The sequence below is a fragment of the Pleurodeles waltl genome, chromosome 5, assembly GCF_031143425.1.
Source record: "Pleurodeles waltl isolate 20211129_DDA chromosome 5, aPleWal1.hap1.20221129, whole genome shotgun sequence".
Classification (NCBI taxonomy): Eukaryota; Metazoa; Chordata; class Amphibia; order Caudata; family Salamandridae; genus Pleurodeles; species Pleurodeles waltl.
This window is the reverse complement of record NC_090444.1, coordinates 633619720-633635889: the sequence shown is the minus strand read 5'-3', so window position 1 is coordinate 633635889 and position 16170 is coordinate 633619720. Positions and strand designations below refer to the sequence as shown.

The following is a 16170-nucleotide window of genomic DNA, read 5'->3' as shown; positions in this document are numbered from 1 at the left end:
TAGTGTAATTCTCATTTTTCTCCAATTCTCTTGAGCTTGTGTCAAGGGGTAACACGACGCCCCACTTCAGCCTTTGTCTGACTTCTGTATGAGTCACAACATCGTTAGTCAGGATATTTTTTATATTGACAAACTCTCAGCAGTTTCCTAAAAGAATAAAGTTTTATCAAAGATATGGCTAAAGAAGAATTGTCAAACGGCTGGTGGACCACACCCCCAATTGGATTTGCCAATGCTTGTTTGGCTTGTGACTGCTCAAACCCACCTAACTTTGGAAGGATTTGAGACTTCCGGTTGGTGTATTTTGTATATCACGTAAAAATTAAACGTTTTAGAAAGAGTAGCTTTTTTGTTTCATATAGGTTGTGTCACAAAGGCAAAAAAACTGTTGAATTACATGTAAATGTAGACACTGAAATGAGAAAACATGACATATAACTTCCAAATGTTCCAGTGCCACGTGTTTACCAGTGTTTCAAATGGGCAGGTACTCACAGATACTGAGTACCTGCACTTTTGTTATATGAAAGGGCGACTACCTGACCTCTCCTGAGGTAGTGCAATATTTTTAATAGTAGAGTTCCAGGTCCTCTCATTAGCCACAGGCCCCTGGGGCAGTGAGATACCTATCCTCCTATAATTACATTTTAACCATTAGTGTGAACCCCTCAGACAGTCATAGATTTTTAACCAGTGATTATTGGTATTCTGTGGTTTTACATTGTACTTTATAATTGTAGGTCAATTCTGTCACATCAGGCAGAGTGCTGTGGGTTTAAAGCCCTGACTGCCCGATTATGGTCTCAGACATGATGTGGGGCCACCAGCAATATAAAGCTAAAACTGCAGCATATCAAAGTAATTTTAACTGCACAACGATACCTAATTTTACACTACGTGTTGTTTTTTTTTTACTTACACCACTAAAACAAACTTCAAAACAAAAGCACACAGATTCCTATGAACATCCTCTATTTCTGAGGTCTGGCCATTGCTTCAAAGTTTTGCTGGGACGCTGGACATGGTAGATTTAGCATTTAAAATGCTTTTTGTCACACAAGGGATGGGCAGACACGTTTTCCTAGTTGTCTGAATAAGTTCTATTTTTGAAAGAGGAAACATTTAATAAAGGAAGGTGAGGGAGGAATAAGGCATTATTGTTTAGGGTCAAATACTTATTTCATTTTACAGTGCTTCAATGGGGATGATCATGAGATTGAAACTGTAAAATAAGGTATTGTTACCTGCAGTGTACATAGGGTAGATCTACCTTGGCTGTGAGTTGGCTCCTTGCCGTGATGTCAGTAACACAGTTACTGCCACAGTTCTGGCAGTAATAACAGCACCTCACATGTCTGGATGGGCCTGTTGCAACTGACAAGAACAGGCCACGTCTGTGACTGAGTCAGTCACTAAGGTGTCAAATGAGATATTCGCATGGTTAGGGTTTTTGCCGATTTCTGTCCTGTGCACTAGGCAATCCGCATGTTGAGGGACTTTTTTATTTGGAGGAATGTAGGGATATTGGAGGAATTACCTTTGACAATTCCTGAAGTTTTAGTGGAGAAACTGAATTGTGATTTTTCTATCCATGCTTTGGCATTTGCAGGGGATTCAAGGTAATAAAGCGTGTTGGTATTAATGCATGCGACATCACTGTGAATTCTCCTATGCCCAGCACCTAATTTGTGCTGGTAATTGCTGGTGGTGGTCTCCTGCACTTATTTTTCCAAACCAGATATTTAGCAAGGGCATGAGAGGGACAAACAGAAAGATAGCAATTGCTGAGGAAGAGAAATATATCAACACAGTCGTTCTGGCACTAGATTAAAGTGGCATGAAAAGGATTTTACCAGTCTTGGCATTTTGCGCGCCAACGTTTTCTGAGCTTCAAGCACTGGCATTCTTACAAATTCAGCACTGCCTGTTTCTAGTTTTCAGCCAATCAGCACGAGGGTAACAGGCACCCAGCGAGAGAATCCTGAGGATGTGTAGATGTTAAAACATATGGTTGTGGTATGCTTCCCTAAAGTCCGGGGGTGTTCTCGCAACCATACTTCTAGGTAGCCTAAAGAAGCATTTTGCTTTCAGTGGCTTCCGAAATTTCCTGAATGTGCTGCAGCCATTTTATTACCTGTGGGCGCCCTGAACTCATTGAAATTCCAAACTTATCTGATGTCCCCACGCTCTGAAGACCCAGAGGAATAAAGTGGCTAGGCAATCCTTGTCGGGGATATGTTCCTGTGGCAGGGAGACTAGAGCGAATTACCATGTTTTAAATGAAGAAAATTACTACAAATCTGACATATGTGATGTGAAGCTCGTTCTACGGGCCAGCTAGTGAGGGCATGAGTTCTGGTTTACACCCATAGATTAAGTTCTGCAGCATTTCTCAGTATTTATGCTTTTCACATAGTCCTACGGTTGTTATGCATCATTAAAAGACAAGTGTCGTATTATCACTGATTCTGCTACAATTTTGTGATACGGTCTAATACTACATAAATTATTTTGCAGACAACATTTCTTGGGGACATCCACACATATTTGGTATTGGCAGGCTCCAGACATTCAGGACAACATTTCATTAGTTAGGATTTCAGGAGTTGTTTATCCATTTGAGTAATATAACCAAGTATTTAAGACGTTTGTAGAAAAGATGAGAACATCTCAACATTTTTTAGGTTGAACTTAGACAGCATGCAAGCTCTGTCTCTCGAGATGTTGTAATCTACATCTGTGGGCTTTCACCACGCCCATCTCTTGCCCATTTCTTTCATTTGCTCCTTGGCCTGACTTTAAAAATTCCCTTGATTTTGTAGGTAAATGCTTCAAGTTTACCTCGCCTTGAGGCTGCTCTGTTACCACCTTGGAGACTGACCCTGTTACATGGGTGATTGAGCAATCGGCGATATAACCTAGTGTGTCGCACTACTTTTTTTAGGGGCGAGCGCAAAGTGCTCCGTCCCCTTTTGTCATCTCACTTTGGGTTTCTAACCACGCCCACGTCACGTCAGTCACTTTCATTGGTTCGTGGGCTTGCCTTTTAAAATCCGCTTGCTTTCATTAGTGAAAGGCATGCATATGTCATGCCTTTTCCAGTGTTTAGCCCTCCTCGAGCGCATCAACCAACTACTGAAAACATACGAGACGCCATGTTTTCCGTATGGTTTCTGGACTAGTTTTTCTCTTTATTTCGCCACGCGATCTTGCTGGGCAGTAGTTGAGCGCTTTGCATGACATCAATCATGTTACATAGGTACTTGCACTTTTGCCGGTTTGCACTTTTGCCTGTTACATAGGTAATTACACTTTTACCGGTTTGCACTTTTGCCTGTTACATGGATAATTACACTTTTGCGATAGGCTTCACTGGGAGCAAACTTTTATTTCCCTTTGTGTGTCTGCTTTGCGCTGATGGCGGCCATCAGCTCGCTTATGTGAAAGTTTTACTTTGCAGTTTATATGGCAAGAAAAGTCCAGTTAGTTATGTGAAACTGCTAGACTGTTAGTTATCAAGCAAACGCGAGACCCATTGCATTGCAAATGCTTGTCTTTTGCCTAGCTGCTTCACACTACGTGGATGTATGTTGTTTCTTCCTCTTTCTAGTTTTGGGCATGCCGCTGTTTCTTTGTGGAGCCTGAGCACTTTACATAAGGACGTGAAGTTTTACATGACTATGTGAAGTTTCATATAGCACGACCTTGTACTTATTTTTTATTTTTTTTTCCAAACACCATATTACTCTGGTCTCCCCTCCCTCATAAGCTGAATGCACAGCGTAAAACATTTCTCAAAACGGGTGCCGGGCTTCATTTTTCAGCACAGCGCCCGAAAGTCATTGGTGAAGTGTTGAATTCAACATTGCAGGGTGCAGTCCTTATGTGGCCAAAAGAGGTCCCAAGGGACACCTAGACAGCCTATAGTACTGCACCCTTTCCTTGCTTCGTGCACATTAGAACCGTAAATGTTGCAGGTTTTTTTTCAGCTAGCATGTTAGAAGTGTAAAAGCGTTAACATAGTCATGTTGTTCCTGCTTATTTTCACATGCTTTACTTAATCTTGCATTCTCTGAGTGTTTGATTTTTGAAGGATGTTGTTACTATTTTTTTCACAGCCACCATATACTGTGGTCTCCCCTTCCTCATAACCGATTTCCCATTTTCTGGTTCTCCAACCCCAGGAGGTCATATGAATGGTAATAGCGCTATGTAAATATCATCACTCCACTACATACAAATAAAACACACAAAAAATAAAAAAATGCAATTTTCAATGCCACTAGCTCTCACTTTTACAAATGTGAGACCGATTACATTACAAATGCTATATGTTCATGCTCTAAAGAGATAATGATGCGGGTTGTAAAACCATAAATAGCCCTCTGTGTAATAAAATTAATATACCTTTTCAACCCGTTTTTTTTTTTCAAGCTCCAGCACAGCGGGAGGACAAATACCCCAGCAGTGAAAGGGCTAAAACTGCCTGATTTACATTTTTGAAACAAGTTATATACCATGACTTACACCACTATGTTTTCACTGAAAACCAATTGTTCATGCCTATTCATCCGAGGGCCTGCTTCCCTTCCATGCCACATCAGCATGGAGCACAGATCTACTTTGATGTGTTTGACCACATGTTCCTGATTCATAGCTATATAGCATAGCCCCGGGCCTGTTTTCTTGAATTAGCCATGCATTTGTATTCATCACTGCAGACCTGGCGGTCCAGATTAAGGATTCTGGAGTCCCCTTGGGTGCTCAGTCAAGTAAACTGAGAAACTAACTTTCGCTGTTATGTATCTCTTGGCATACTGTCGATTTAGCCGCTGACTTCTTCTTGCCCTGCAGTGTGAGTGATGCTTTTGCTACTTGAGACCTGAGCAAACTTGCAGCTTGCATGACTGTGGAAAAGCTGTTTTTTATGCTGCTGCAAGGATTCCATTTCCCGAAAGGGGAATTATGGCTAATTGTCATTAACATCAAGTGCACTGCTAATTTATACCTACTGTATACACCTCAGACACCATTTTACTCAGTTGTGCTCTATGTATGATTTGTCATATTTAAGATTAACAATCTTTCCGCCAAGCCACAGGTGTCAATGTCTTTTCTAAATGCTCCTCACCTTTGCTATGTCATTAGAAAGGACAGCACTTGACTATCCCGCTTGGAGCCCCATTGTTGCTTTCTAGCCAGGAAGTGCTGCAACAAGCCATGGGCACCAATGTGGGAGGGGGGGAGGGGGGTTTGAGGGAATGTACAGTTCTTTTAGGCGGGAAGTTACTGAGAAAACGTCTATGACTGGGGTGCAGCATGCTTCCAGCGTGCCTTAGTGCTTTGACTATAGCAGTACATATTATTGTATACAGTAATAAGGTTCTTATTATGACACGTCATTCGAATGTTAATGTGTTTTAATTTGTATTTATTATCTATTATTTTGTTAATCCCTGTTTAGTTAGGATACTCATTACAATAGGAGTGCGTTCACCACCCTCTCTCCCTCTCTGTCTCTCTCTTTCTTTGAGTAGCCATGCCAAAATCTGGCTTACATTTGTTTTTGACGGTTTTCCCACGACAAACGAAAGAAGGCAATTTGAAAACGTGTGTTAGACTTGTATTTGTTATTGCCTCTGGACAGCACAAGTATCAGAGAAAATTATGGTGAATTGTCCATGGTATAACGGTATTTTAAATATGCAATAATGGTTTTACAATGAATCACTGCAGTAGAGATTTTACCACAACATTTAGAATATAGTTTAATACCCTTTGGCTTTTATGTGAATTATGGGCAAAGACATTTTAGAGAAATAAACAAGTGGATGTTATCTGTGTTTTAGGATTGTTCCTGTTTCTGAAATGTATCTTTTCTTGTATCCGCATATTTGCAGTATAGCTTTATTAACTAGGAAGATGTTGGATGTTCAGAAGACGTTAGATGTCCATTTTAGAAACGCTAATGTTTCCATGATGCTGTTATGTTGAAAAACTCTGCAAACAAAATGTGCATGGACTATGTTTATTCAATTCTTCTAAGCCTATGTGAGGATTAACATGGAGTTTAGACAATCTTTTCGTGTGATCAATGTCAACTTGTTTCATGATGATGTAATGCATCCTTTTAAGTTCAGTAGGACGCCCTGCTGTCTACACAATGCCTCTACCCTTCCCCCGTGTCCTATCTATATTCTGGTAGGACCAGCCTATACAATTGAACAAGGATGCTTCAGTATAACAAGTTTGGCCATATACCAAAACCCCTTCAACAGCCTTTAAAATTACGTTTTTATGTTACTAATGCACTAAACCTTTACACACCCCTCAATTGTTAGACGACCCCTGTTAACTCCCCTCAAAACCCCCACCCCAAAACATCCTACCAGCTCATCTTCTTAAAGTTCTGTAAACTTTCCCTCCTTGTTCCTCCACCTTAAACTCTTGCCCTTGACCTCGCGTTTCTTACTAACCACTCTACTGCCTTTATGACCCCATTGATTCAAACCTCACCCTCCCTTGAGCTGGAATAGTCCGAACTGCGATGCTTCAAACCGTTCTGTGTTTATAAACCTGTTTTCACTCCTACTTCCTAGCAGCAATAATATGTCCTCCAATTTTGCCCGAATATGTGCAATCAAAAATGCTAAAAAAAACTAGCAAAGACTACTTAACTGCCCACCTGTAACAGTTCCCCCAGAACATCCACCTACAGCCCATGTAAGAAATCCCCCACTATTCCATCCCAGCACCTCCCCCCCTTTTTTTTAAACTTTTTTTTTTTACTGTTCAAGCAAATCTACTACTAAGCTTCTTCCAAGAGTGCACCCAGTCTGACCCGAAGGAGACCAACCCTTGCCCTTTAAATACCCTTTACCCCATTTTTAGCCTTGCCCTAAGCCTTTACCACCAATCCTTAACTCCACTAGCCTACATGATTCACCACCCACCTGAAATTATGGCCAAAGAGCTACCACACTTGCCTACCTCCCAGAAACCCTATTCAGTAGGATGGCATATAATCCTCAGTCCAGATTGTTAAAGTGAAAAGGAATACTTTAAGATTAGGTTTGCACCTATACCATTCCCTCCGCAGCCTCACTAATACATAAGACTTAACAAACCCTAACCCATAAACATTCTCTACAGAACCCCTCAATACTTTTCCCACAACACTCAACCAGCTAATCTATTAAGGTACTGCAAATCATCCTGCCATCATGTTACCATCCCTCCTATTGTTCTTCTTGAAACTCTTGACCCAGACCTCACTTTTCTTAACAACCACCCTACTCCATCCATGACCTCTTTACCCGACTCCTCATGAAGCTGGGATCTTGTGATCCGTAATTCCCCATCCCCTTTCCATGTCTATCAATCTATTTTTTCTCCTGCCATTTACGAAAACTCTAATCAGACGTTTTTTCCACAATCCCCATTCTCAAAACCAAACATTTACTATTCTTCCTTTATTAATTTAGTACTGTCTTGAAAATCATAGCTTCTCCCTCATTGATTCCTCTATCTTTACCCTGAGTTTCATCAGATCAAATTCACTGTCTTCGAACGATAAATGGACCTCGCCCATCTGATACAAATTATAATTTTTCTTACTTAACTCCCTGTGCTCCAAACAACCAATGCCTTCTGCCGCACAAAACCCCTTCATTTCCCTATGTTCTTTCTTTATTGCTCTTTTGATTGCCCAAGCTTTCTTTCCCCTTTACAAATCTTTTTTTGTGCTAGCTCTGTCCAAATGGTTTATTTTCCAAACCAGCTCTTAATTCACCTAAGATAACTTTCATGTTCTTCACTAACGCTAAACCCAATAGTTGAATCAAGTCTTTTGCACCAACGTGCAGAACAAACAGGCTTGGGCAAGTCAGGCCTTTTGTTAACTCAGTCAAGGTGGGCAGAACCCTCTTTTTCCTCAAGAGTCCATATCAAACCCCCACCTCCAAACAAGGTTCTATATAAAGAATCCAAAACACAATCCTATTCCAGTTAACTATACAATTAATATACTTTTTATTAAACACAATGGGCCTGATTACAACTTTAGAGTAGGTGTTAATCCGTCCCAAAAGTGACGGTAAAGTGACGGATATACCACCAGCCGTATTACGAGTCCATTATATCCTATGGAACTGGTAATACAGCTGGTGGTATATCCGTCGCATTTGGGACGGATTAACACCTCCTCCAAAGTTGTAATCAGGCCCAATAATTCTTAAGGATTGCCTATATAATGTTCAAGTATGTGACAGCCACCCTACTAATGTTAAGACATCATTGACACAAACACATTCATCCTTACAACATCATACAATGCAAGCCCTGATTATTTGTTATTAGTTTGGGTGCAACTGCTCATAGGACTCTTATCATTGAATTGGAGAAATTGCTGTATTCAGTGCATTTGTATTTTTTGTAAACAAAAATCATATATGTGATGAATATTGACAATAATATGACATACCATTCTGATATTAGCATGTTATTGAGGAGTATATTGTTACTATTTTTGTATAATATTTGGTCATTATGATTGAGGACTGGTTAATTGATTAGTTATTTTAGTCTGGTGAGTGGTGCAGGTACGAGGTTAAGTGTATATGCAGAAATGTACGATGTTGTAGGGATGATTGTTTTTGTGTCAATTATGTCTTTTAATATTAGGAGGGTGGTTGTCACATACTTGAACATTTATATAGGCAATCCTTGAGAATAATTATTGTGTTTAGTAAAACAATTATGTTAATTGTGTTGTTAAATATTATATGATTGTGTTTTGGATTCTTTATATAGAACCTTGTTTGGAGGTGGGGGGTTGATATGGACTCTTGAGATTTCCCCTGTCCCACTCCTGTAACTTTTCAGTTAGGGGGCCCTTTTTCCTTTATTATTTCCCTCCTTTTCCTCACCACTGCACCTCAGTTCTCTTGCCATCCACTCAAAAATGCCTTCTGGACGGGTACTTATCCGCCTGCTTAGCACTCTATTTAATGCATGATTGTCTAGTAATCCAGACACAAGTCTTCCCCACAGTTGGACCAGGAATAAGCCATGAAACAACATTAACAAGAACAATGTTACTTTAAATGTCCAGACTTAGACCAACTATTCAACTTCACCCGCTTTTTAGAAAAACCTAGCCTTTTGGCTTAAGTTACCACCCCATGCCTAAAAGAGTGCATACCTAATTGATCAGTTAGCAAATCAAGAAAGCCCAATGCTTGCTGAAGCAGTCATAACTCCTGATACGCTGTCCAGATTGTACAATCCTCATCCTTGAAAAACTTCCCTTCAATCACTCCTTTGTTTGACTGGAATTGTTTCCATGTTTGCACTGGGCATATCTCTACTTTCTCAGACCTCTACATAATTATTTGATACTATCTATGGAATGTATAAAGCCTAATGAAAAACTTAAGATGATTTGACAATTAAAAGAGCCACCACTATGTTCTTCTCAGTTAATCTGTTTTTGATTTGTCACAACCAAATTCACACCAAATCTTGCTCCCCTTGTATTTACTCCTATAACAACCCTCTTAACTTTTTCTCTAGGAGAACAAAATTCCACCCAGCATCACTCTAAATATGGGTTTCTTCCTACCCCCTACTCCTCCTACTCTTAGAAATCTGACAGGTCATAGCCCCATTCTCCCGTAAAAAGTAATCCCCACCCACTCACCCATGTTTTTACTGGTGATAAATTAGCCTATATTGGCAATATTATAAAAATGTCCCAACCTTGCTACCTCAGTTGTTCTGATTTTTGTGACTTTTCCACCTCTTCACACCACTTTAGAAATTCTGTAAAGGCCTGTCTATAGCCTCACCAACTCAGTACAGCCAATTAATTTTCTGTTAACTCAAGGAGCGATTTCCCTAAGCTTAGATCTGCTTAAGCATCTTGGTCCTTTCCCTCACTACTCCCGACTGTAGATCTTAGAACCTCTGCCTCTATGAAAGAGGTAAAGCATCCAACTTTTTCTTGGTCACACCTGCACTTAACTTGCTTAAAAAAAAAAATCTTTAAGATTTGGACATCCTCACATAAATATAAGTCTTAACAAGATCTCATTCTAGCTTTTTGATCCTTTACCAGCATTTCCATTGCCTGTTTGTATTCACTGAAAGTCACGCTGCTGTTTGCCAGCTCCTTTCCCAAGAGTACCATTGCTACCACCTGTGGAAAAAATTCAAGGAAAGCAACATAACTGCCCTGACTCACCCACTGGTCTATCCATCTCTTGGTACATATTGATTAATTCCAGAACAACCCACCTGTCCCTGCTGTGTCTAAATAGATTTGGACCTGCCAATACATTTCTTACTCCAATAACCTCATTGAAACTCCATTGAAATGTTTCAGGAAGGATAACCAAATCCTCAAATCTTCACTCAGCCCTGAATCCAAGCACACCGTGTGATGTGTCATGTTGCATCTACCATGGAAAAACCTAGCAAAACGCGTTTCCTTACCTCTCTACACACAAAATTCGTAGGCACCAACAATCTTTGTACCTTCCACGCTGCTAGCTATTTCTTCCTAACCACTTCTTCTGATATTCATTCAATATTTGTACCCACTCCTTTGACAGGCATACTAGAAGAAACATTGATTAATTAGCTTCAGTTTCTTCTCACCCTACAAATAGAAAATCATCCAAATAGGGTGTCTCTCCAGTAGAATATGTGTTTTCTACAAACAGCCCTTGTAAAAAAAAAAAAAAAAAAAGAGCAAAAATTTCAAACAATGAATAGAAAAAAGAACACCCCCTATGGATAACACATTGTCCGCATTAAACTCTCTTTCACACTTGATACCAAACAGTGAAAGTTCACTGGGGTGGAATGGAAGCAGCCTTAAAGCTGGCTTCACATCAAACTTTGCCAACCATGAGCACACTTTTCAATACCTAACCAATTGATGGCCTCATCTGGGTTGGAATAAGCCACAATAGTATCCTCCTGTGCAATGAAGTCATTAACAAACTGTCCTCTGGCAATTATTGTAAATGATTGATAAGACGGGATTCCCCTTCAGCCTTTTTGGGCACCACCCTCAGTTGTAATACAGTTAGATTAGGATTGGGTCAAGGATAAAAAGCTAAAGTATACAAAACAAATGATGGATGGAGTGCTTGAATTAATCTCAACCACTAGTAATTACTCAGGCCACATCTGAATCCATTGTTGTTTTGTACACCATGCCACCTCAGATTGAACCCAGCCATATGCAGATCAGTCTTGACCCTGCTCCAGTGAGGACTGTCCAGCCGAACTGCCATACCAGGTATTTCCCAAACTGGAAGACAAGGAACCCAGTACCAGATTCTCCCTAGTTAGAGCTCATCAGCCAAGTATAACTTGGTACCAATGACACAGTGTCCATGGGACCCACTTCTGGGCGAGCCTGTCCCACTTAGGACGAAACGCTAGAGTATACATGAAAAACTGATGGATGGAATGCTTGAATTAATCCCAGCCACTAGTAATTACTTTGGCCACATCCCAGTCCATCGTTCTTTTGCACACCATGCCACCTCAGGTTGGACCCAGGCATATGAAAATCGGTCTTGGCCCTGCTCCATTGGGAACAGTCCCACTCAAACTGCCAGGCCAGGTGTTCTTGAAACTGTAACACAAGTACCCTAGGATCGGTTTCGTCAAAGATAGGGCTCATCGGCCAGGTATAGCTTGGTGCCATTGACACAGTGTGCATGGGACCCAAGCCTTGGCCTACCTATACCACTGGCATGGTGTGCAATATTACAGTGGATTAGGATTCAACCAGAGTAATTACCAGTGGCTGAGATTAATTCAAGTGTTCCAATCATCACTTTTGTGTTTGGACTGGTGTGCCCAAATATGGGTCCTGTGCGCACTGTACCACTGGAGCCAAGCTATATCTAACTTAACTAGGGTTAAGACCTGTCCTGGATTGCTTCTTTTCCAGTTTGGGCTGGACCTGGCTTGGCATTAAAGGCTGGACTATTCCCATTGGAGTAGGGTCAACCCTGATTTGCATACAGCTGGGTCCAGACTGCGGTGACATGGTGTGCAAACCAATGACAAACTCAGATGCGGCCTGAGTTACTACCAGTGGCTAGTATTAGTTCAAGCAACCCATCCATCACTTTTATGTACATTTCTAGGATGAAAGGGACCTGCCATTCTCCATTCTTCCACCTTTTTAAACTGTTTGTTGCTCACAACCTCCAGGTCTTACTGAGTTCTAATTTCCTGTCCATTTTCTGTCCCTTGGACCTTGAAAGCCCAAATTAAAAACCTTTGTTGAAACCCTTCCACAATGTTTTTGCTGCTTCCCTCTCGCGATACCCTAACAATCACTGACCCAATCTCACACAATCTCTATACCTGTATCGGAGTAGCTGCGTTTTCCTCTAATCAGTTGCTGTCCTTGTCATTTATTTGGCTGTTGTGTCCACCAAACCCAATCTGCCTGATTTATGTTTCCACCGGATGTTGCCTCCTCATTTCTCGCTCATGTCAAAACGTGCACTATGTTCATGCATACTGGCCTTTTTAGTGACCAACATGCTTTTCTTTGTATTAGCTGCCTTCAGTGAAACGGCCAGTATAGAATTGTCAGCCCGCTTGTATGCACTGCAGAAGCCAGTCTGGTCCGTGCCAAGTACTGTATTCAAATAACAATGTCAACTTCCTCCTACTGCTCCTCTGGGCTTATTGCCAATGTTGCCTAAAATGCCTCGTCATATTTAAGCCAAGCTGTATCTCTAGAATCCATCTGTGCCTTCCTTATTCTCTCATAACTCCTACTGTGCCTATCTTCTTGTCCTTCCATCACTTACTTCTATCCTTACTCCTCGCTCACCCTGCATCAAACCTTCTTGCACTCCCACCGATCTTTTGACCACTGCTTTTTACCTCCCAGGGGCTCCCATTTGGCTAAATCGACCACCACGATCTTTTACTTGGTTAGAACTATCCCATTTCCATTCTGACAGATTCCTGTCTTGTCCTTCTCCTTTGCTCATCCTTACGTTGTGCTGTTCATTTCTGGCACCTGAACTGCACCAGTCCTTCCATGTTATCTCCCCTGGATTTCTATCCCTGCCTCCCGCATTTTCCAGTCGCACTCCCTTGCATGCAATTCTTCTTCCCCTTCTACAATCTCTTCCTCCTCAAACTTAATTTTATCCTCCTCGTAGTCCAAAAATTTGTCACCCAAAACCTAAATCCACTATTTCATCCCTCACTTTTCCGTCACTAGTAGTAACTGTCATTCATCCCATCCCTTTTCACCCTATTGTCACTTTTGTGCCACTGTGCTGCCATCTTTCTGGCCTCACTATGCACCACACTTGATGGCTGTGGTAGCTTCCCCTCCCTGCGTTCTCTAGAGGCACACTGCTGCACTTTCCTGCTTTGCCTCTGGCGCGCGGCCAGCTGCCCTTGTGAACGCGACTCTTGAGTGCCATCCTCCACCCGCCCCCACAGTGTTTCCTCTAATGACACTACTTCCCTGATCCTTTCTCTCTTTTTCCTTATTATCTGCTACATCAGGTGCCTCCTTAAAATGGTTTTAGAAGCTTTCCTAATTACTAATTTGAATGAGACAGTTGTTTTTTTTCTTTTAAATACTGCTCTGTGTGAGTGGCCAGGAGTTTCCTGGTGTCTAGTCTGTGAGCTCCAAGGGACCTGGGGCCAGATGTATCATCCATTTTTGCATTTGCAATCACAAAAAAGCATTTTGGTATGTATGAATTCCAATTTGCGACTACATACTGATTCGGTATTAAGAAGGCGCGTGTCAAGGGCGTTCCTTCCTATTACCGAATCGCAGTGGTATGTAGGCATGTTTTGTGACCTAAATGTGGTTGCAAAACATTTGCATTTTACCACCTACTTCAAGTATGTGGTAACCCATTCGTAAACAAGAAGGGGTCCCCTAGGGATCCCTCCCCTGTTGCGAATGCACGCAAAAACATTTTTTAAGAGCATGCTGTGGTCCCACGGACCATTGCCTACTCTTAGGAAATGAAAAGAAAACTTTTCATTTTTCCATTTTAAACGTATCCCGTTTTCCTTTAAGGAAAACGAGCTGCATTAAAAAAAAAAAAAAAAAGATTGCTTTATTTAAAAGGATTCACAGACATGTAGGTCTGCTGAGCCTAGCAGGCCACCATCCCTGTGATTATCGCCATTCACAATGGGTCGCAAATTGCGACCTACCTCATGAATATTAATGAGGTAGGTCGATCTGCGAGCCATTGGGAATTGCTAAATGAAACTCCTGAATTTCATACATTCAAATAGCGACTGTGTAATTGTGATTTACAGATAATCACATTTAGGTCATCGCTATTAGAAAAAATGATACATATTGTCCCTAGTCTCCACTATGTCCATTCCCGAGGGTAGGTAAAGTATGCTGTGTGCATATCAGAATGGTCCGATATTCCTCTGGCCAGATATTGTGTGCCCCTGAATCTATATCCCTGTGCCTATATGATTAGCTTTGTTAACACCCATCACCAACCCCATTAGGCAGTTTTACACTGTCCATTTCCAACACTCGTGGGGGTTGAAATATGTAGTAATAAAACTATTTACATCTGCCAGCAGTGCTTTTGTGAATTCCTGACAGCCTTGAACGGAACCATTTTCGCTAACAAACGTATGTTTATGGCTCAGAAATAAACCTGACCCTGTGTATTTCACAATGAAAAACGTATTAAAATGTTATTCTAGAATTTTACATTCTTAGCTACAGAATTAAGTATTGTGGTGTTCATTTTACTGTAGACAACCAGTGTTTTCAAGTATTTCACTTACGTTTTTCAACAAACATTTCCTGGTACCAAAAAACACCATTTTAAAGCTAACTACCCTAAAATAAACATGTGATATGACAACGACCTAACGAGTAACTGTAATAGGGTCTTAATATTGTAATCTCCGGATCCTAGTCCTATTTTCCAAACCATTTGGCCTTCCTTTTTCTTCGTGGTTTATAATGTCACCAGAATCCCTCAATGGCAATATTAGACCTTGTTAAACTGTTATGTATCCTCTGTATATAATATATAGCATCTTATTTTCTCTGCACCGTTTTTGGAACTGTCTAGCATCGAGAAACTGTACAAGCTAAATTCTAGATTTTCCTCCTACTGAGGGAAGTAGCACTGAATTTAATAAAGTATTGAGATAGGTGAACTGTTTGCTGTGTGACAACTTTGTGTACAGGGGTATGAATTAAGCTAGCACCACAAGCCCTCTTCTGATTTATGTAGTGTAGAATACACGATGAAAATTGTAAGCTGTAACAAAATGTATATCTGTATAGTGCAACCGCTAACATCTACTTATTTCTTCTTTTCCAGGTTTCCCTTTGATTTACAGGGCTGTTCAGAAGGACTTCCGAAAATAAGCAGAAAAATGGACATCGTTGGCTTCCTGAAGTCCCAATTTGTTTTCCATCTTCTCATCTGCTACATTTTTATAGCGACTGGATTAATAGTGAACTTCATTCAGCTCTTCACACTCCTTATTTTGCCAGTGAACAAGAATCTTTATAGGAAAATCAATTGCCGTCTGAGCTACTGCATTTCCAGCCGTAAGATGCTTATTCTACTTATTTGTAGATAATTTCGATATATATTGATGATCTATTTAATATTTTTGTCAACAGTATTATTAAAGCACATTTATTCCAAAGACTAGAGAAGCCGCAAATCATGAGAGACACTGTGGAATGAGTTTGCCTTTAATGCAAAGTGTGACAAAAAGTACCTTAAATGATCGATCATTTGGGGAGACCAGATGAAAAATAAAAAGTGATTGAGATATCTAGAGAGAAGCCAATTGTTAATAAAGATGTAGTTTCAGGCTATATGGTAAGCATGATCTGAGGAAGATGAAGTGCATAAAAGTTTGTAATTCTAGGAGCAAAGGAGCAGATGGTTGACTTCGGCTATATGTCCTCTTTGGGAATGTTTACTTTAGGCAATGATGTTACTGAATGTACCACATTTGCCTTCAGAACTGCTATGTTTCTAGAGTGCATAGGCATTTCATACGACACATCAAAGCGTGAATAAGATGAAATGTCATTGGTAAGGGATATTTTGCAAAGGGAGCTGAACAGTTGTATTTATGTATGGTATTGCG

The 16170-nt window shown here is 40.7% G+C and overlaps 1 protein-coding gene across 3 annotated transcripts in view; it reads left to right on the top strand.

The window, feature by feature from the left end:
* Positions 1-16170, top strand: part of AGPAT4 (1-acylglycerol-3-phosphate O-acyltransferase 4) — a 332031-nt gene that overhangs the window by 72058 nt on the left and 243803 nt on the right. For all 3 annotated transcript variants that reach the window (XM_069234500.1, XM_069234498.1, XM_069234501.1), the window contains one exon: positions 15384-15616. In XM_069234500.1, the coding sequence (XP_069090601.1) occupies positions 15439-15616 (178 nt within the window). In that variant the 5' untranslated portion in view covers positions 15384-15438. The remainder of the gene's footprint in view (positions 1-15383; positions 15617-16170) is intronic.